This window comes from Aythya marila (assembly GCF_965140915.1).
Source record: "Aythya marila genome assembly, chromosome: 10".
Classification (NCBI taxonomy): domain Eukaryota; kingdom Metazoa; phylum Chordata; class Aves; order Anseriformes; family Anatidae; genus Aythya; species Aythya marila.
The window spans coordinates 17,787,800-17,809,158 of NC_139051.1; the positions used below are offsets into that span (position 1 = coordinate 17,787,800).

Sequence of the window (21,359 nt, forward strand, 5' to 3'; positions counted from 1 at the left end):
CAAGACTGCATCTTTACCTGGTATTTTTTGCACAGATGGCAGATCTTGATAATTAGTAATTTGTACAAGCATTAAAATTGAAAGCACAAAATGGCTACGTGATGCACACACCTAACTCTAAGCAATTCCTAGAGATCCCTCACTGAACAGTCCCAAAGCTTCATTTCCAAAACCAATTAGGTGGAAAAATCTCTGCCCAATGATAAACACTCCAATGTTTAATAGACTTCAGGAATCTTTTTTCCCCTCATCAAAGCAGACATTAGGGAGCAGTACATTTGCTCTTATCTAAGCTTTACCAATACACTCCGCAAATGGTGGCATTAGAAAAATTTAATCCCATTCCAAATACAACCAACACTGAACAAAAAACTGGTTTAATTACTGTGAAAGTCACATTTTCCTGAATCAATTTGTCTGCTAGAACAACTTCTAGTTTCAAGGTTTGGTTAATCCTAATTAATAATATCAGAAACTGAAGACAAACTGTCTGCGTATCGTACTCGCACTGGGAGAAATGGAAGCATGGAGAGGCATCCTTTGGTCAGTAAAAGCTAAAGTAAGCAGTGAGTCAAAACAAAATCCTGTCCATTACAAACTATCTAGCAAATCTAAAAGATACTTTAAGTTACTTTAACTTTTTCTAGAACCACAAAAGCCTTTAGTTTGAACTGTTCAAACTTCAGTCTGTCTTCCTGAAGAGTGCCAAGCTGGTAACGAGGCAGCCCCAAAGTTCACAGCGTACAAAGCTGAACTCCTCTCAGTAGGCTCAGTTTAAGTGCCTTGCCCTTTCCTTTATTTCTGAAACAGATACCAAAACCTTTTAAAGAAAATGTAAATACAGTTCCCTCCTCCCAACAAACACATACACACTTTGCCATTTTTACCCACGCAAACACCCAACAGTCATACTCAATTAATGGCATACATAAATGCAAAGCGAGAGGATAAAAAAGAGAAAACTTTCAAAAAAAATAAAACTTTCAAAATGAAAACTTTTCTTAGAAGGTAGAAGCGTTAAAATTTGCTTGTAAGAAATGTTTTCATCTCTGAGAGAGAAAGCTCACTAATGTTTACCCGAGTCTTTCTTAGCCCCCCTCCCATACAGCAATTTTCAATTGATTTAATATTGCATGGGTGAGCAATTGTCTAGGAAAAGCAACACAAAACAACAGCAAAAAAATAAATACATAAAAACACCACACCAAAGAAGTGTCTTCTCTGATATATGGTACTACATTTTTAAAAATAATTTTACATAGCTGTAGAAGATAAAATATAGAGCCATTCCTATCCTAATAAATACAGCTGTTATGCACGCAAACATAAACACAGGGCAAGAGTTGGGGTTGGTTTAACAACCCAAGCACATCTCGCGTGCATCTAGAAGGCTGGGGATTTTCCTTCTGATGTTTTGCATTTAAAGAGATGAACACCATAAAGCAAGGTCCCTCTTGGTAGAATCGACTTTAAAAAAAAAAAAAAAAAACAGGTTTTTTTTCCTAAATGTAATTGTCCAAAAAAGACAAACAAACAAACAAAAACCCCTGACCCACAAAATACAACCTTTCCACCTCAGTTATTCTGATCTTTTAAGCATCTTCTCTAACCTTTTTCTCAGCCATTCATTTCTTATCATTCTGTTGCTGCTATAACTTGAAGGTATTCAAGGAGGGAAAACACGGTGCGGAATACGACCGCTCAGTTTGATACATTTCCAGACTGATTAAACCTTTGCAAGTCTATTAATTTTCTGTATTTAAGATCAAAACTTTGGCTAGTAAGCATAAACCAAATCATACTGCTCTGCTTTTACAGCCCCAAAGTTCTAAACTGTTTTTTTTTCTGAGAAAAGCAGAACAAGTGTAAAACATTAAAAAAATAATAATAATAATAATGGTATTTTGCATTTCTGAAAGCATGATTAAAAAGAAAATAAAAAGCATTTCCTCTACAGCAAATACAGGCAGCACGCCATGCTGGTACTTTAGCTCTGCGATCATGGAGCTCTTCAAAAAGCACCACCTTCTATGCCAATTCTCAGTAAAGGCATAGGAAACCATCTTTCTTAATAAGTTTCTGTTCCTAGGCTGGATTTTGGGCTCTGGTTATGAGGTATTTATCACAAAAGCTATCTGCACCTTTGATTACTTTGTGCCTGCTCTCCTCCTGGTGGTTGCAATGGCTCCAGGCTACTCTTCCTGAACACCTGCTGCTAACATCTGTTGGGCTTGTCCTTTCCACATGGAGAGCCTGCTTGTCAGTCGCCCATTTCTTCACAGGGAGTTGATACCAAGTTCAAACTCCGAGCTCTGTAACTTTCCCTACGAAAGCCAAATTCCTTCAATTAGAAGAAACAGAAGCACTGAACACTCTGCGGGTATCTAAAAGAACAGAAAGTGATACAAAATCCAAACCCTTCCCTTTCCCAAAGCAAAGAACAGTCCCAGGTAACAAGAAAACTGCTGTGGGCATATCCAAGCACTCGATCGTACCTTTTTACAGTTCTAGTTAAGTACTGTTGATGACTTTAGATTCACAATAAATAAATAGAAATAAAATTACTTTTATAATTGTCACAAAAGGATGAGGGAAGCTGGGAAAGTACGCATTTTTTTGCACTTATGTCCAAGGTTTGCCAACAAAGCATCTGAACTCAGCAGGATGTAAAACCTAAGCTGATTTAGTAACTGTTACCTGAAGCATAATGCCCTAGCATATTTATCTTATAATCAAAATTGATAAATATCAAGAGGTGTTCACTCCATGGTTTTAAGGTGTTCTCTTACATCTCAGACTACTGCAGCTGAGATGATATTTCAGACTCTCACTTTTCAATTTGGTCAATTCAAATGCACTGCTAGAAACAAAAAGCATACCGAACAGTGCTTCTTATACCTGACTGTATCAGAGTCACATCACAAGGCACCCTTGCCACCCTCAGACTTCTTGTTTCTCACCACGTTAACTTCTCCATGAAGTTCCACGTCCCTCCAGGAAAGACCCAGGCAGGAGGCAGCCCTTCAGGGGGCTGCGCAGCGCAGAGCAGGGCTTTGACTTTCCACGTGTATGGTACATTACACAGGCAAGGCAGCCTCTGTATGTACAGCTGATAGCAAGACTTGTGGAAAAAAATGCTTGTCCATTCTCAGACATGTGCTTATTTGCATTTTGAACTTGCTCATGCTTGAATTGTTTCAAGTATGGATGAAAGCCCCAAACTGTGTTTAGAGTTCCCTGGAACTCATCCACTTTACAGCAAGGATGAAAAAGTTACTCAAATGTCAGCAATCCACCAAACGCCCTTCCCACACAAGTTCTCCAGAATTAAACAAAAGCTGCTGAGAGCCTCAGCACAAAGAGGCCCCGGCTCTCTCCTCCCCAGCTGCATGTAGGAAACGAAGCACCACTGAGGACACCACCATGGCTCCTTAAACAAACCCCAGCTTTGCTGAAAAGGAAGGCAGCCCAAGATTAGGTTAATTAAATAACTACTGGGAGGTGCAGCTTACGAAGGCTATGCACGTCTGAATTGTTGTGTACAGTTCAAACGTAACACAACTGCTATTAAAAATGTTACAGAATAGCAGATAATGCTGCATGATCTGTTCAGTTAGAGCAGGATTCAGTGATCCAGCTGAGTCAAGAGTTAGCTGTCCTCTGCACTCACCCCGGCCAGTTTTCAACTGGTAAGTTCAGTTTATGACATGTGAGCCCTGAGCCAGAACCAGCAGAGCCCCAGGGAGGTCAGGGCTGCAATTTTAAGGGCCTGGGTATGGACAATGTACAAATCCACACCCGAGGGGCGAGGGGAGAGTAGGGGCAAACAGCACCAAGAAAGGATTGGAAGGAACCTTGAAGATACATCTCTGGGAGCTTCCAGCATGAGAATTAATGATTCCCTTTGGATTTTATAGCCAGTTATGTGCACCCGAGAATGGTTCAACGTATGCATCTGCAATATGAACCAAACCTAACGTGGTAATACTCCAGTATTTTAGTTACAAAGTGCCTGGACAGTTTTACCAATGTTCTTTTACTGTTTCCAATGCACAGGTATACGAAACTTGCATAAAACGGCAAATAAAAATTGAATCTAAGCAGAATTTACCAACTGAATACAAGCAAAATTACTTAATATATGCCAAACATGCACTGTCCTTAGTGCCTGAAGAGAAAAATTACATTCCAGTTTAACTCTATCTTACATTATCTCACTAAATACTTTTAAGAAATTACAGTTCTTACCTGGGTGGGGTTTTATTTATTTATTTAGCAGAGTGTTTCAGAGGTACAATCTCAGAAAAACAAAACAAAACAACCAAAACAAAAACCTCACCACTTGAAAGATAACGCCACAGACTTGATTTGTATCAGGTCTACATTACCCACAACAGATCACAACAGTAGTTGGGAGAAAGGCAAATGCTATTTAGAGAGAAGTATCAATAAAGTTCTAAACCGGGGAGGGGTTTTCCTCTACAAAGTAAACATCCACGGAGACTGACTAAAGCAAGAGCTTAAGTTAAACACGCGCTTCTGGTAAAGCAAATGCTGGAACTGCTGTAGACATCATACCAATTTTGTGGAATTTTTCAAAACACAAAAAAGCAAATTTCAGCAGTAGTCAGGGAATACAAGCACAGAACTCGGTGTGCTAAGGTTCCATTCCCACTAACAGTGACCAGGGGACTTGGAAGAAAGGAAGAGGCAGAGCAAAGAGGAAGGGAAAGACAGAAAGTGGTTTATACCTTTAGTTCTCCTTTACGTGAACGAAGTCCTATGACAAAACGATGAAGTACATCATCTGTGGAAAATAAGACAAAAAAATAAAAAGAGAGATTTACTACTTTAATAGACAAACATACACACCAAATTAATAACCAACAGATTATTTCATGAATTACATCAGCATTAGGGTTAACTTTTCTCTCTATTCTACTACCTTTCGGGGCCCTCCATGATGTTTACTCACTTCAGGGCAATGAGATGCACTGTGTAAGGCCAGGCTGCAAGACAACCAAGACAAACATGCCAGTAACAGCTAAAGAATCTCATTCTTATTCAAGAAACGTCATAAAAATCTTTTACTGCTGAAACTCACTAAAGTAAACAGCAAGTACATCCTGAACGCTTTCTTCTCAGCCATCGGGCCCTTACTTACACAGCAACCACCTCGCTGACTCAAACACTGCAACAAACCCTGGATCCAAAAACAAGAAAGGAAAAGGTAACAAGGCAAACCTCTGAGGCTCTCTATCTTGTGTACAAGCATTAAGTGCAAGAGGAGGAATTCCCAGGGAATCTGCAGAAGCCTTGGTTAAAGATACGAAGCTCCAATTAGTTAGCAGGGTCTGCTCCAAAAGGTTGCCCAGGGGGCAGCTGGGTTTCGAGCACCTCCACCAACACAAGCTCTGCACAGCTTCTCTGAGGAGCCCGGTCCAGAATTTGACCACATGCAGAGTTTAAAAAAAAAAAAAAAAAAAAAAAAAAAAGAAAGAAAAGAAAAAAGTGATTTTGCTGTGTTCAGATGGAGTTTCACGTATCTGAATTTGTGCCCACTGCCTCCTGCCATCACTGGGCCCCCTGAGAAAAGCCTAGGGTCCTCTCACCAGCTATTTTTACGCATTGACACAATTCTCCGAAAGCCTTCTCTTCCTCAGGCTAAGAAGTCCCAGCTCACCCAAGTCCATCCTTATATGAAATAAGAGGAAGTACACAAGGAAAAAAAAAAAAAAACCAAAAAACTAGAAGAGCCCTTATATTGCTAGTTCACTTTCAGTTGCCAGTACTGTCTCTCCTGGACAGGGCAGGTGTGTAGGGGCAGGAAGCTAAAATGATTTTACCCAAGACAGCAAGCTCCCAAAGCCTAGCAAGAAACCAGAAGAATGCTTTGTGATCTTCACCCTACACTACTTATTTTAAACCTCCTGACAGTCCGAACCGTACATCTACCCAGCCTGCACAGCTCTCTGCAGCCTTCAAGCGTGCTCCACGCAGAGCACTGCGATGCTTTCCGTGGTGGAAAAGGATAAAACAGGGGGACTGTGGAGCAGGCAGGGAGCGGGGGCCTTCGCACAGCACCGAACAAGCCGAGGGCTTTAGTTCTAGCAGGACTGGTGAGCAACGACTGAACTCAGGGAGAGCATTTGCTAGCAGAATTGGCAAGGAGGAGAGCGTATGCAGTGAGCTGACAAAAATCCCAGCTGTTATTGCAGACGGGAGGCTCCATTAAATCTGAGAAGTAGAATTGTTTACCTAAGACAATAGCAAAATCAAGGCAGAAGAAAACTACGCTGTGCTGGAGGAAGTGTGCCTACTGCAGGATTTCCACCTGAGCCACTCCACAGGACAAGGGACGGAGCAGGGGAAGCAGGTGTTCTGCACGGGGAACACTGAAGGAGAGCACGCTCACCCCAGATTACTCACAGTGTCCGAACACCGCCTCCGAAACAGTCACGATTGCTACGATCACACCGAATTCACAGACATCAAGAGTTTGAAGCACAGAGCTGTGAAGCGGCAGCTGTGTTTCAGTGCTGTCAGGTCACTTTGGAAGTAGATGCTGACGGCGTTAGGAAAGATACCCGGACCGGACCGGAGAGGAGAAGCACAGAAGCTCGGCGTTTCGCTGTCTGTGAGCCCGGCAGCCCGCAGAGGGGACGTTCTGGGTGTGCTGCTGCCCATGCAGACCACAGCATCACCCTGCCGTGCCACACTCGCTGTTTCCTCCACTGTGCACTACCATCGGGCGGGCAGATATGGCACTTTGTCACTGAAAATCTATTCTGAGCAACTGTATTAAATGCATTTTCTGTTGAGCGAAGGAACCGGCAGCTTAAAATTAATTAACACTCGCTGGCCTTCTTGGAAATTATGACAAAAAAACCTCCTACTACCCTTACTCCTCGGCTGCGCTATTAACTCCCATCTTTCAAATTACACCGCCTATTTAAAGGCTCCACATGGGAAACTGAGACAGACAAAACACTCAATATACAAAGGAAACCAAAACAGAAAAACAAAAAGAAAAGCCTCTTCCAGACATAAAATATGCAAACAAAAAATAAAAAATATCTTGCAGCCACGGCAGTAATACTATTTCTGGTGACTGAAGGAAAAATATTTTCAAGCTTGAGACAATTTTAGTCTCAATCTGCCTGATAATTTTATTGAATATTTTCTTCAGAGCATATTGTGCTTCTGCAAAACAAAATAATTCCAGGTACCGTCCTGTAATTTAACATCACAAGGGCAGATCTTACTGGAATAGGTAAAAATAGCTCCAGTGAACATGCCAAAGGAGAGTCTTTCCACTATATGGCCACTGCTTAGATTGCAACATCAGCTGGCTCTCTTTTTATAACCTCTTGATTGCCAGTGAACAAGTTACACGGAGAACTTAAAAGGTTTGAGGAACAGAAGAGCAAGCTCCGAAACCCCTTTCAGCTGAAATCGATCCACTGGACCACCGACACGAAGGCTTTGCTGCAGCACGCTGTTAGTGCCTGGGTAAGCTTTCCAATTGCTTCTAAAAGCATTTAATACGAATGATGTAATTCCGAAATACAACTTATTTTTTGCTAAATGTCAGCACAAAGCTAGAGGCTTGCGCACTCTCTCATTTCTTGTGGCTGCAACTCAGGATGGTAGCCCCCTGCCTCCCCCAGCACCTGCCCTGGGCTGCTCCCCATCAACCCATTTGGGCCAATTTCTGCAAACACATCCCCCAGCCCCAGGCACCTTGGAGCACCTGAGGATGTTCTCTTCCATGCTTCCACAGAAAGGTAGCATCCATGGTAGCACAGACATCTACAGCTGCTAGGGCAGCGCTCAGCAAGGCACAGGGGCTGCTGCGCTACAAGCTCAAGCTCTTTTAGCCACCACTTGACTTACTGATGGCCGAAACTGCTCAGCTTTCTAGCTAGGTACAAGGAAACCAGTCTCCTCCCACCTTCAACACCACGCGCAGCCTGACGCCTTCTCAGGCCTACGTATTGCTACTGACTGGACACGGCTTTCTGCAGTTATTGAAGGGGAGAGGGAAAAAAAAAAAAAAAGACACAAAACAGCAGGACGTGACTTAGCTTGCACAAAGTTGCTCTTACATTTTTTACTTCGTTCTATAAAAGACTGAAGGAATGTCAGTGTATTTAACTCTCCGTACGCTTGGGATTGCTGCCCTGGTAAGAACCATGCCTTATAGCACCCCGCGGCCCCAGCAGTGTGTGCCCATACGAAGAGCTAGGCGTAGGTCTAGCAGGAAGAGTTGGGACATTGGCCGAGTGTTTTTACAACCATGCAGGTTTTACAATAAAATACAATAAATGCACAAAGAACTGATAAAACAAGCGGGTATTTTACTGGGCTTCTGAAACAGATTAGACCTAAAGAAATTCAGGTTCTATCAGAGATTAGTAAAATAATGGAACTTTTTACCTGACAAGAACTTGCAATTAACAGTTGCCAGGTAAACTCTGAACCTCTGAAATCCTGAAAAAAGGTTTTATACAACCTGAAGCTGGAGTCGCATCCCACAGCACACGTGTGATCAACGTTCGGTGCAACTTAAAAACAAAGTTTCTAAAACAAACCTTAACAAAATCAAGTTTTACTGCGCATCAGAACACGCCTTTTCAACTGGAATAACTCATTTCAGAAGTTAGCACAGGTTCTTTCATCTTCACTTTAAACAAGACCTTTACAAAAATGTTTTATTTTCAACAATGACGACTTGGGAATCAGGCATCTAGCATTTTTGGTAGCAATAAATTAGGAATTTTTAAAAAATCTTATAAAACTTAACTCGTATTTCTTTCTCCCAGCAGCACTACCATGCCTGAAGCCCAAGCCCTCCCTCCCCTGCAGGACGGCCGCCCCCGTCCCTGCAAACACAACTTCCATGCCAATTCCATGCACCTGCAAGGGAATTCTCACCTTCACCTGTCTTGCTGGGATCCCTTCAGGTTCCCCAAAAAAACTTGTGTGTAAAGTATTGCATGCAATTTATTCTGAACAGGGGGAGAGATGGACTGAAGCAGGAAGGCTGGCAATACCCAGCTGCCCAACAGGCAGTTGTGGCTGGGCAGGGGGTTGGGAAGGACACCTCCATCTTCTCCGCAGGTAGGAACAGCGGGCAGTGCCTTTAGTGCTACTCTAACAGACCGAAGAGACCACTCTAGAAAATCCCAAAAGCACAGCCAGACTTTGGGCAAGCATGATTAAATGGTGGAGAATGGAACAAGACAGTGGAACATGCAAAAAGCCCCAATTACTGATGGAGGTGACAGAGACATATACTAGGGCAAATGACGGCCAAACTGAACGGCTACAGAAAGACAAAAAGGCCAACTGGTTGCATATGAACCTTTCTCAATACATACTTAAAAGTCAGCCCTACAAAGGTAGCATTAAAGACCTCTTTCTTCTAGCGGGGCACCACCTTGCATCTCTCTGGGGCCTGCCTCTGCAGCTAGGTGTTCCTAAAGCACTCCTTGGCAGAGCCCTACCTTCTTCTCTAGTGGAAAAAGTTATGTAACAAAGCGCTGTGATGGGGGCTCTGAGCCATTTTTTAAAGTCTAAACCTCTGAGCTAGCTTTAATTAATATGGTTAACCCCACGCCACACCCAGCTTCACAGTAGTGAAGCAACCTCCCTGGCTTGGGAACTAAAAATACACAAGATGTCTCAACTGCTCTTAACCGATACTGTGTACTTCAAGTGGAAGGCGTATGAATTCACACCTTTTTGTCAGCTGTTAGCCAGAAATGAGTACTTTGGTGTGAAACCAGCAGCACGCACGCAGCAAAAGCTGAAGTTTGAAACGGAGCCACCTAATGCAGCAGTCCAAGGCCACTGCAGCCATCGGTCCAACACCTGCAAAGAGCCCCAAGCAGCAAGCGAGATGACCCCACAGAGCAATGCCACTGAGCTGGCAATAAAGGCCCTGCCAGCAGGTTGCAGATAATGCAAAGACAACGAGGCAGAGACACACACTCACCATGCACTAAGGTTACCTGCAAGGCAATTCAAAGTCTTTTGCCTGAGCTAAAACCAGTCGGCTCTGAGCTGTGCTAGAGCCCTGCTGTGTTTGCGGCAGCACGCAGACGTGAGGAGCATGCCCAGGAGAAGCAGAGCACAGACACACCTGCGACAGCAAACAACCGCGCTGACCTGCGTTTGCCACTACATTGTTCCACACGAATCCTGAGCTTTTGCTCAAGCTGAGCTCTAAAAAGCTCGTCACTCCCCATGAGCGGGCAGAAACCTCTGCAAAATAAGTGATTCGATCGCATTAGATCCCTTAAAAAATACTCCGTTATGTAAACATTCTTGCTTATTATCGGTTACAATTCTTAGCTCTGAAATCTGCCCAGAAAATGCTCCACTCCTTTCCCAATGACTCAAGAACTTTTGTTTATCCTCATCTACTGTACGCTCTGCAGCATTTCAGTACACAAGCTGACCATATTCTATTAAACTGTAAAAGGTCAGCACACACTGCTGCAATAAAATCAACTTTGTGTGAAATAGATGACATTTATAGTACAAACACAATATTCAAGTCACTAAAGGAATAAGCGTATGCCAGCTGCTTTTCAAAGCAAAATTGTTGTTTACAGAAAAATAGTGTACGCAGCAAGAGCCAACAGAGCACTGCGAATTATTCACAGAACTCTGTCCAAAACAGACTTGCTTTTCAGAAAGCCTACAAACATCACCAAATATATATCTGGATCACCAGTGGAGAAAGCCGTACAAAGTAAGGTGCGTTTAGTTCATGCTGTCTCAAAACAAATAAGCTAGTGCATGGTCTTTGCTTAAAAAAAAAAAAACTTTTTAATTTGTCATCAAGGCAACATTTTTCCCCCATTTCCTAGTGTTGTATCATCCTTTCTTTTAATTAACTTGTAGAGCTGACAAAATGCTTCCACAACCTTATTCAATACACAACAGATTTCTAAGTTAGAAGCTTCTTTCAGCTACTAGATTTCATACCAGAAATACCAAAGGCTTTTGTGGAAGCCATCGTGTACCACACTGGTGCAATGGTGATGAAAACGCCTGCTCATGTACAAACTGATCTTAAACTTACTGAAATCATGCTTAAATTATCATACTTGAAATTTTAGTTAACTCGTAAGTTTTAATCTTGCTTTTTGTATTTTTGTTACTTCCTGAAATAAAGATAATTTGGACTTATGCAATTCGGTATTTTTATGAGAAACAGAGCGCTCACTTCTATTCCTCTTCTCGCAGCTGCAGTCTCTAGATTTCTGCATTTTTAAGTTGGAATATGCTCCGTGAGCTTACTGTTTAAGAAACAACCACCCCTTCCAATTACTCATCTGTTTCAAGCTGCATTTACATAGAACTTTTGGAAATGAAACCGCACGCAGGAACTTTTACCCTTGTGTCCTCAGCAACTAGTCTCACATGGCCATGCCATCCAGCTGTCCTTCATCCTCTCCTCCAGCAACTCTTGGGCACACAAGCTTATTTCGACTAACCAGTTAAGGAGAGGCATCAAGAATATAAAGTTCCTAGGCTATGGAAGTAGGGAGCCAGAGCACAACAGAATCCTTCACTCTTGCAGCCTCTCCATCAGCTGGGCACCGCAGCACAAGCCTTTGGTGTGCCAGCTGCAGCAGCACCTCGCCACGTGATGAAACCAAACCAAGAAAAAACCTCCCTCCTGCCTAGCTGGCAGGCCAAAAAGGTAGACAAGCAACATATGAATAGAGAGAGAGGGGGGAGAAAAAGCCTGGAGAGTGCTCAAGCACGGCAATATCAAATACGGGGAGGCAGGAGATGCTGGAGGTACCGGAAAGCTGTGGCAAAGGGAACGAGTGAAGGTGTCAAGGAGGGGAGAGACGGCATCTTTGCAGCAGAGATGATCACACACCCAAATGCAAATATGTATTTAGTAGATTTATTGGCTCATGTGCTCACATGACTTTATTAGTAATATAAGAAATAATTTAAACATTCTGTATATACAACTCAAAGATGAAGTTATCAGCACAAGTCCTGCATTTGAAACTAACTGATTAAGGACTGACTTAGTCATCATAATTTCAACTAGCAGCTTTTGATTTCATCTCCCGCAACAGCTTTAGAGCTAACAGCTCTCACCATCTCATCTTAATTTGTTTTCAAGGACAGAAAACAGGGAAAACTTGTTTTTTCCCTCAACTCCTGGTTTCCCAACAGTGAATGAGACAAATAACTAAACTGGAGGGGAGGAGGGCGGTATATGCCCCAGAAGAAACTACTGCTGATTTAGCACACCAAGAAATGCTGACCAACAACTTCCGTGGCTCATGTTTGTGGTTTATAAAATATGAGTTATTTTAATAAGTTATAGTAAGTTCAGGCCCTGAGACAGCAGTAAACTTCTTGTGTAATTTGAATAGACTCTATTGCCATTAAAAATAAAAAATGAAAATTCTTATGTACACAGCAAAAGCACTAAACTGAAAAACATAGTTTTATTTCTTTGGAAAAAACAGATATTTTGTCTTCTACTTCCAGATTTTCTTTCAAAGCAGGTTAGTCAGCAGTGTTGCACAATAAGTTGTCCAGTCCTGAAGATATTAAGTATGGCAACAAACCACATGAAAAACACATTCCAGATTTCTGAAAGCAGCACTGCTCCAACCCAAATAAGCTAGTCCGCTTCTGATTTAATAATCTAAGACTAAATTGCTCACCATATTAATCAATCATCCATTTCATATGCATAAAATACAGACCCACACTCATTTTTGATTAATTGTAGCCTTAGGGTTTGCCTACGGAAAATATTCTTTAAGACAACCTAAATTAAAGCCATTTCCATTCTTAACAAGTGCCCACATAACAGATTTAACTGAACTGCTAGGAATTCACTCTCACATGCATCAGTGCAATCCTTTCTCCTGCACCCACACTGCAGACACATCCTAGAGGATAAGCCTATCCATTGAAATTTTATCCTGGCTTACCCGATGAAGAAATCTTGGGCAATATTTGGAGCTGGGCTTCTCAGAAGCCAAAAAAAAAAAAAAAAAAAAAAAAAAACTTTAAAAGTGCTGGAAGTTTTTTGTACAAAAATATTTTCAGCCATTGTTGTTCTGGGTGGAATCTCAGGCTGAGCCCATCAGAGCCCCTGGCTTTGCACAGCCACAAGGTGCAGCTGGGGGCACCTGTCCTGCTGGGGCAGCCCCCCCGCAGCTGGCTCCGAGGTCCCATTGTCCAAGGGAAGGCCCCTGCACTTACGGATGTCACTTAGAGGCTAAGGAGGAAAAAAAAAAACCTGCTCGGGTTATTGTGCCTGACGTAGGCGAGGCACACAATGGCGAGGAGCAGCGGTGCTGTCGGTGGGGGCCGGTTCCTGCTGTGTACATTGGGGCTGCAGATAAAGAGTCCGGGAACAGCGCTGCCCCGGAGCCGCACCACGTCCACACGGCGCAGCCGGGACAGCTCGGAGGGAACCAGGAAACCGCTGCCCCTCGCCCTGCTTTCTGAACCGAATCTACGCGGAAAACAAAACCCAAACCCACGGCTCAAGCAGAAACGCGCCTGAGGAGCCGCCGGTCCCGCCGGGCCGCCCCGAAGCCGTTTTCCCTTCACGGCCCCGCGGGCCGGGCAGCAGCGAGGCCGCGGGAGGCCGGGCGCAGACAAAGCTCCGGCCGCGCTGAGCAGGCCCCGGCGGGCGGCCTGGAGCGGGGCAGCCGCTGGGGGCCCCCCGCAGCTCGGGGCCGCCTCAGCCCCGGGGCCCGCCCGGGGGGACTCCGGGAATGGAGGGGGGGAGGTGCGAGGGGCGGCGGCTGCCGCCGCGGACCCCCCCCCCCACGGCCCGGGGCTCGTCGGCACCCACCCGCCCGCCCGGCCCCGGCGGCAGCACCGCCGCCCTCATCCTGCCCCCGGCCCCTGTCAGGGGGCAAGCGGCCGAACGGGAGCTGCCCTCGCGCCCGGGGCTCGGCCGGCGCTGCCCCGAGAAAGGAGAAGGGAGAAGGAGAAGGAGAAGGGGGCTGCCCCGCAGCCCCTCCGCCCCGCAGCCCCTCCGCGCCCGCCGCCGCTCCTACCCGTGTCCCCCCCCGGCGGCCGCCGGCTGCGGGCCCCGCTCCCGTCACTCGGCGCCGTCCGTCCCGTTCCGCATCTAAAATGGCGGCCTCCCGCTCAGCCAGACATTTATCCGCCGCCTCATCGAGCCGCCGGCGCTCGGCTCCTTCCCTCCCGCCTGCCTCCCGCCGCCCTCCCCGCGGCCCGAGCGCCGAGCGATCGCTGCGGCTCCTCCCCGCCGCCCGCCCCCCGCCGCCATTTGGGAGCTCAGGCGCCGCGGACCCGCCCTGGGGGCGCCCCCGCCGCCCTCCGCGGGGCGGGGAAAAGAGTTAAAAAAAAGCTAATTTGGAGCCTCTTCCCCTGGAGGGGTCAGGGAGCAGGGCCCTGCGTGCGCCTCAGCGCAGTGGGGATGGGGAAGCCCAGGGGACGTGGCGGTCACTGCGCCACCCCACAGCGGGCTGCAGGGAGAGCCCCTGAGGAGTAACGCGGCTCCACCACGACTTTTCACGCACATTGGTGTTTATAGCTACAGAAGTTCCCTCAGGTGTTTGTCAAGTGAGCGTTAGAAAGAGCCTCCAGGAGAATTGTCGCGGCCCTGTTTGGGATTGCTCTGCAGAAGAAGCCATGTTCGGCTATAAATCAAGGATCGAATTTAGTTAAAAAAAACTCACTAACTCTGTAGAAACATACCAAAGGGAAGGGAAAAAGCAGTACTGTAGGGCTTGCTTCTCCTAAACACCAAATAAGAAAGAAAAAAGACCTCAGCTACTGGTGCCCTCCAGGAAGAAGTGTGGTTGCCAAGTAATAGGAGAGTGAAACAGTGACAGCAGTAAGCACCCCTACACAGCTGCAACAAGTGGCCCTGTCCCTGGAATACCATGATTCAATACCTTATTCCTACATATTCTGGAAATTATTCACTTATTCCAGTGTAATATTGCCTTTTATTTTGAGGATATTGCTAAAACAAAGAAAAGATTTAACAAATCTTTTGTAGCACTTTTCTACAATCAGTTGTGTTGAAAAACACCTCTTTCTCCCTACTGCCATGGACTCAACCTACCTAAAAAATAAAAATAAAAAAAAAACAAACAGCCAAACAAAAACCCAGACCAAGATCACGTCTATAAAGGATAAAATTTACAAATGTGAATCATACTTTACAATTTTCTCGTGAGCATCTTTTCTCTTGTGTCACATTTAAACTGACAATGTCCGCTGATGCACAGTCACGTAAGCAGGATTCGTAACCATGTATCAGTGCTGGCCCAAGAGAAATGCATACATCCAAAGCAGTGCATATAGTGAATATTCACATGTCTTAAGACTAAGCATGTCCCTATAACATTGTAGACAGCAGTACAGACTTTGGCAAAAGAACCTCAAAATACAGTAAAATATGAATAAAAACATGGCATGAGAAGTTTAAAAAGAAAAGAGGATAGAACAGATGTTCACTTAAAGGGTGGTTTTGACAGAATACCATTCATACGATTTTAAACTTTCACAAAGAGTGGAAAGAGTAGTAGTAGCTATGGAACAAGTGACTACAGACAGGGAGGAAAGCAAGCCAAGTTTCAGATAGTTAAACAATGTAAGTTAGAGTTGGGTGGTGTGTTTTGTTGTTTTTTTTTTTTTCTTCCCTGCATTGTAGAATTTAAGTTTTATACATGTTTACAACAATAGGACATCTTATATATGAAGCTAGCAAAGCAGCGTACTTGTTTTGCTGGAATGGAAACTGTAGCACAGTCTGTTCTCATTAATTATTTTTGTTGTTTTATCCTGAAAAAACTCAAACTTGGTTTTATCCATACCCAACTAAGAGTGGATGCTCTTGGGCTGTTAACATTGCATACCTTTTCTCCACTCTCACCAGCATCTTTTCAGCCAAATAGCAGAGCTAAGCATTGGGAGTTTTTATTTTCCTATGAAAATAACATCTAACTCCCCATATGGGCAGCACAAGAGATGCCTCTCCACAAAAGCTTCAGCATTTATCATCATAGATTAAGTGGGTAGCGACTTTGTTACTTCCCTGGAAAGCCTAGATTCTGGAAATAGATCCATCTGAGCAATTCATGCACTCAAAGAATTCAGTGAAAGCTAGTCAGGCTATGAGATGGGGTTACATAGGCTTCTGTGTCTGCAGATTCTAACCACCAAAGATTTCTTTTAGTAAATCTTTTGAGTATAAAGTCATCCTTTATGATATAGAATAGACTGTCCAATACAAACCGAGTATATGCTGTTACTACTTTACAGTTCACTTCAGTATCTATTTTTAAATTCACTTTAGTTTAAATTCACTTTCAGGGTCAAGCCAATTTAAGTGCTTTAAGACAGTTAACAAAAGAAGCTTTACGTGAAAGCTCGGTATGTTTTACATACACATACCCCTTGAGACACTCTGCCAGAGGTAAATATATTGTGCCATATTTAACTCCACAGTACTGCAAACACATTTTCCTAGGTTTATTGACCACTTCATTCTGTCTTTATACACTTTTTTTCTTGGTTATTCCTTTTTTTTTCCCCCCTTTCCTACTACTATAAACACGTTCATTTAGGAAGCATATTTATCTAGGGGAAAAAAGAGTTCTTTGTCATGTCAAGGGCTATAGTCCTCTACAAATTTGTAGATTCCTTCTTCCAGAATCAATTCCATCTCTAATACTATGGCCCACCTATTAGGCACACCTATGCCTATGATTCTTGGGTGGTCCTTATATAAACTTAAGAACAAAAATATTTGACAGAAATGTCAATTGCAATAGATTTCAAATGTGAGTTTGTGTGGAAGCACATCAGAGTGAAACTGAAATAGTTTTTCATTAAGCAATACAGAAATAAATTATTCTGAGAGAGCAGCCTATAAACAGTAAGCAACAGTTTTACTGGAAAAAAATGGTATGAGGCTTTCTTCACTGATAGTCTTACATAGAGCATATTCTTAAACTTTTCAACAAGCTGTCTACCAGTTTGCCATCCTCCATATGCTCCCACTGTAATTTATGGTATTATAGATATCCAGTGTCTCAAGGCTTATTGCATGTAGTGCAGCAGAGAATTTCATCTTCTCCAATTTCAGTGCAATGCAATTGCTTCTAGGAAAATCCAGAGGTGCTGCACTACCCCAGCCAGTTCTCTCAAACTGCTCTCCAGACAGGAGGTGTTGCTTTCTTGAATTTTAGGTACTCATTTGCAGTGCCTATTACCAAGATTTATTTTTCCTCTAACATGAAATGAAGTAGTGCCACACAGGAATACTGCTCAGAAGTTTGAAACCTGAGAACATGAACACAGGTCCTGGTTACAGACCATTGTCCCTGCTGCATGACTCAGCTCATGTCCACCGGCTCATTCCATGTTACACACCTTGGCTGCCCATTTGTTTGCAAATGATGAGGAAAAAAATAATACAGATCATTAAAGCCACATAGTTTCAAAGTGATCTGTTAAATTGTATCTGACATAGCTGTATTTTGTTAGGTAACCATAGCTGTGGCCATCTGGAGTTAGAAATAGATTTGAGATAGCAGTTAGATTCTCAGCAAGAGGGCTGAGAACCTGAGCCATGTACCTTTTGTCAGAAACAGAGCCTAGGAAGCTTCCAAGAAGAGCTTAATACAAGCTTGCTAAGTTAATTGGTATACCACTGTATACTGAGAATATCAAAGCAAGAAAATAGTTTTTGAGTAATGTTTTCCTAAAGCAGAGATGCTGAAGCATGGATATTCTGCACAGTGAATAAATATTCAGTTTGAATAAGTAATGTGAGCTCTAATAGGAGAAAAAAAAAAAAAAAAGCTTTCATTTGTTGCTGTTTGAAGAATCATTGTTACTTCATAGATAATAAATACAGCAGTTTGATTTATACATGTATTCTATTTTTGAAACCTAACCAAGCTGGTTTATTGGGTTTATTTTGACTTTCTGAAGAAGTCTAACCACAATAAAATGTACTCAGAGCTAGGTACCACAGTTTAAAAATAACAAGCATAAATAGCTCCTTCCTGACAAGCTTCTTAGAACCAAGCCTGAGCATATAATTGCTCAGCTTCAGAAGGTTTCTATTATTATTATTTTTACCTGATACAGAGCTACATAAATAGTCTGGTCATCTGATTTGGCATGACCTCAAGCATTATTTTTCCCGTGCATGAACAGTTTCTGGTGTGCAGTAACCAAACCTCATTCAATACTTGATTTCTCTAGAAGTTGCTCATTGTAATGATGTACATTAGGATGACAGTAAAAAATTCAGCTTCGCTTGAAGAATCACAGATACTGAACCAGGAGCAGCTGAATAAAAAAGGAAGATTTAGATGCATACACACATCTGACTAGTGCAGACATATGCACACGTTCAGAACATACGGAGGGATGATAGGCAACAAAAAGCAAAACTTACAATTTTGTTACCTTTTCATTGGTCTTATAACTTGTGATTCTTCAGAAAACAAACTTTTTTTTTTTTGGAAGAAAACACTATTCTTGTACTCACATGGCTGTATTGAATACAGAAAGGCTAGCTTATGCTCTTTTTGACATCACACAGCGTTTATCAAAGGTAGATCCTAAGAGACAAGGGAATCAAAAGCAGTCTAGGCAGCATATCTAACAGCTTCCAAGCCGCTCTCCAGCGCTGCTATTCCCAGATAAAGCCAGACTAATTATAATATAGGTATAAGGTTATGAATACCTGACATCATTCAAGGGTTTAACGTAATTCTGTCTAGCAGGAAGACAAAAGTCCATTTTAGTCCATCTGTGTACACACACGTAGTAAGATAAACAGAAGGCCCATTTACTGAGTTCTGTTATAAAACATGATGCAAAGTTGTTGTTTTTTTTTTTTTTTAAAAAAAAAAAAAAGTATTTGGCTTTCAGCATCAGCCTATTTATCCATTGTGTTTCAAGTTCATCTTAAACATTCAGATAAACAAAGATAGCTGATCAAAGGCGTACATTGCCTTGGCAAGTATACCTGTTTTAGCTAGCCTTTGATACTTTGTGTATCAGTGTCATATACAGCAAATTGTGCATGACAATTAAAATTCTGGTGTAAGCACATATTTTCATTAGTATGCTATTTCTGAAGTTGTAAAAACCCTTCACTGTTAAGCTGACTGAGTTTTGTAGTTGTACAGGTGTGTAACGTGGCTGTTAGGCATGCTGTTAGGTAATAGTTCAGCTGCAGACCAGGATGCATTGGTGAAAATTTCAGTAGGGGCCAGATGTCTGACAGGCACAGATGTTGTTATTCTTGTAGCAGCAGAATGCATCAGCAGTCTTCACCATGCGAAGCTCTGTAGGATGACACAGTGTAGATATGCTAGTCCAAAAGGCATATGGTTAATTTAGAGTCTAGATTTTAATGGAGGGGATGTTTTCATCCCCTCAAATCGTTTGATGTCATTTGTTAATTTTTTTTTTGCTGTCTTTACAAACTCGTTTCTCTTAGACTGGTCAGTGGTAATGAGACTGACTATATGCATCAGGATACGCTTTTCCTCAGTGGAAAAGTCAAATTACTTTTAAACCTGCTAACACAAGCTGATGTTCATTTTGGTCCCATTTTTATAAGAACATTTTTTGTTTCTTTTTGCAAGATACTAAAAAAACAAAACAATGCTATGAGCAAAACAACTAAATTACTTGAACAGTAATTAGCAAAGACATCAGGTCAAAGGAATGCAAACATACAAGTCTATTGCTATGCCTCACTCCAAAAGTGTAGTATGCCGTGTTAGGTTTGTTAAATCTTTCAGCAATTGCTGAGAAATGAGTATCAACATGTCTGCTTGTACCTGAGTATTTTTAATACTTTCAAGATGGATATCTCCTGCTCAGATGTATTCAGATTAATTTATTCAGACATTCCTTAATTTCAAGCATATTCCTGGTGGAGGCAGAAGCTTTATATTAGCAACAGAATAGGTGAAATGCAGAAGACAGCTTACATGAATGGAACAGTGACTTAAGAGCTTAACTCATTGCTAAAGCATTGCTGCTGAGACATCAGTTCTGTTCGATAGCAGGGCTGAATAAGAAAAAAAGCAAAGTCTTTTGTGGGTGACTAAAGCTCTGTATCTCACGGAGCAAGTGTTGCTAGAATCTGTGAGTTTGGGTATTCTGATGCTGTGTGCAGCCACCAACTTTCACACAGGAAACAAAAAAAATATATATATATGGGGGGGGGGGAATAAAGTTGAAGGGAAGAACAGGAACAGCAGATTCTTGTTGCCAGTATATAATATGTATTTACATACAATTCCAACTTGGGGTTTGATGATTTCAACATACCACTACTTTAATTCTTCTCTATACACCATGCTATTACTGTAATCCTAACTGGAATATTACTTTCAGCACTATGGAGTCTTTGGTACTTTATGGTGGTTCCGACACAGCAATTGAAGTAAAGTTAAATCTTTCCCGAGGCAAGTAGTGTGAAACTCAAAAGCAGTATTGCTATCTGAGAACCAGTGGCTGAGATCTCCCCAGGACACTCCTGGCAGATACGTATCTTTTAAGGCTATCTTCTGAAAATAAACTAAGGTGGATTTCCCCAATGCCCTTGTGAAAGCTGTGAGGTTAATAAGAAACACTGTGACCAAAGATAACTTGCATTGATGCATGCAGCCTTCAGATGCTTTACACCAACGTCTCTTGTGCTTGCTTGACCCAGCACACTCTGGGTAAAAGCTCTGACTTCTTATAGCTGATTGCAAAGTTTGATCCTGAAAGCTATTTAACTAAATATTTGTGTGAAATATTCAGTACAAAGCAGTTATTTCCCCCAGTAATGGATTTTGGGTTATTGAGTTTAAGTAGGATCATGCTTTTAGCTGACGAATACAAGCAAAGTTTTTTTGCTAAACTTTAGTATTTTGTAAACTTTAGTATTTGATAACAAAGTTAATCAATCAATCGAATACTGTGTTAGTGACTATAAACAGTTTTGTTCAAAATAATCAGTGCATATTTTCATAAGCAAATTTTCTGCATATTCAAAATATTTGATAAGATTTAGTAAATTTAGTAAGTCTCCATTTAGTAAACTGACTAGAAGAAAAATAACCTCTTCCAGATGTACCTGTCATTCTGATTGGCTTCTGGATTCTCTCCAAGGTAGGCTAATACTTTAAATACACTAATATGTAATGATATGTGCCAAGCCTTAGTGCAATTATGTTTTCATTTGAACACACCTCAGACCAGTCCAGAGTATTTAAACATTATCGACATAAAAGCTTTAGCATCATGCACTACCAAAAATATCACATTCAAGGTGGTAAATGCTGGTA

General features: G+C 42.5%; 1 protein-coding gene across 7 annotated transcripts in view; it reads right to left on the minus strand.

Moving 5' to 3' along the window:
• Positions 1-21,359, minus strand: part of RAF1 (Raf-1 proto-oncogene, serine/threonine kinase) — a 78,929-nt gene that overhangs the window by 33,166 nt on the left and 24,404 nt on the right. For 4 of the 7 annotated variants that reach the window (XM_082768425.1, XM_082768424.1, XM_082768421.1 and 1 more), the window contains exon 3: positions 4,752-4,807. In XM_082768425.1, coding sequence (XP_082624551.1) covers positions 4,752-4,807 — 56 coding nt within the window. Of the gene's footprint in view, positions 1-2,141; positions 2,307-4,751; positions 4,808-10,173; positions 10,270-14,069; positions 14,205-21,359 lie in introns of those variants that run through there. The other 3 variants (XM_082768426.1, XM_082768422.1, XM_082768423.1) reach the window with 3 other exon arrangements.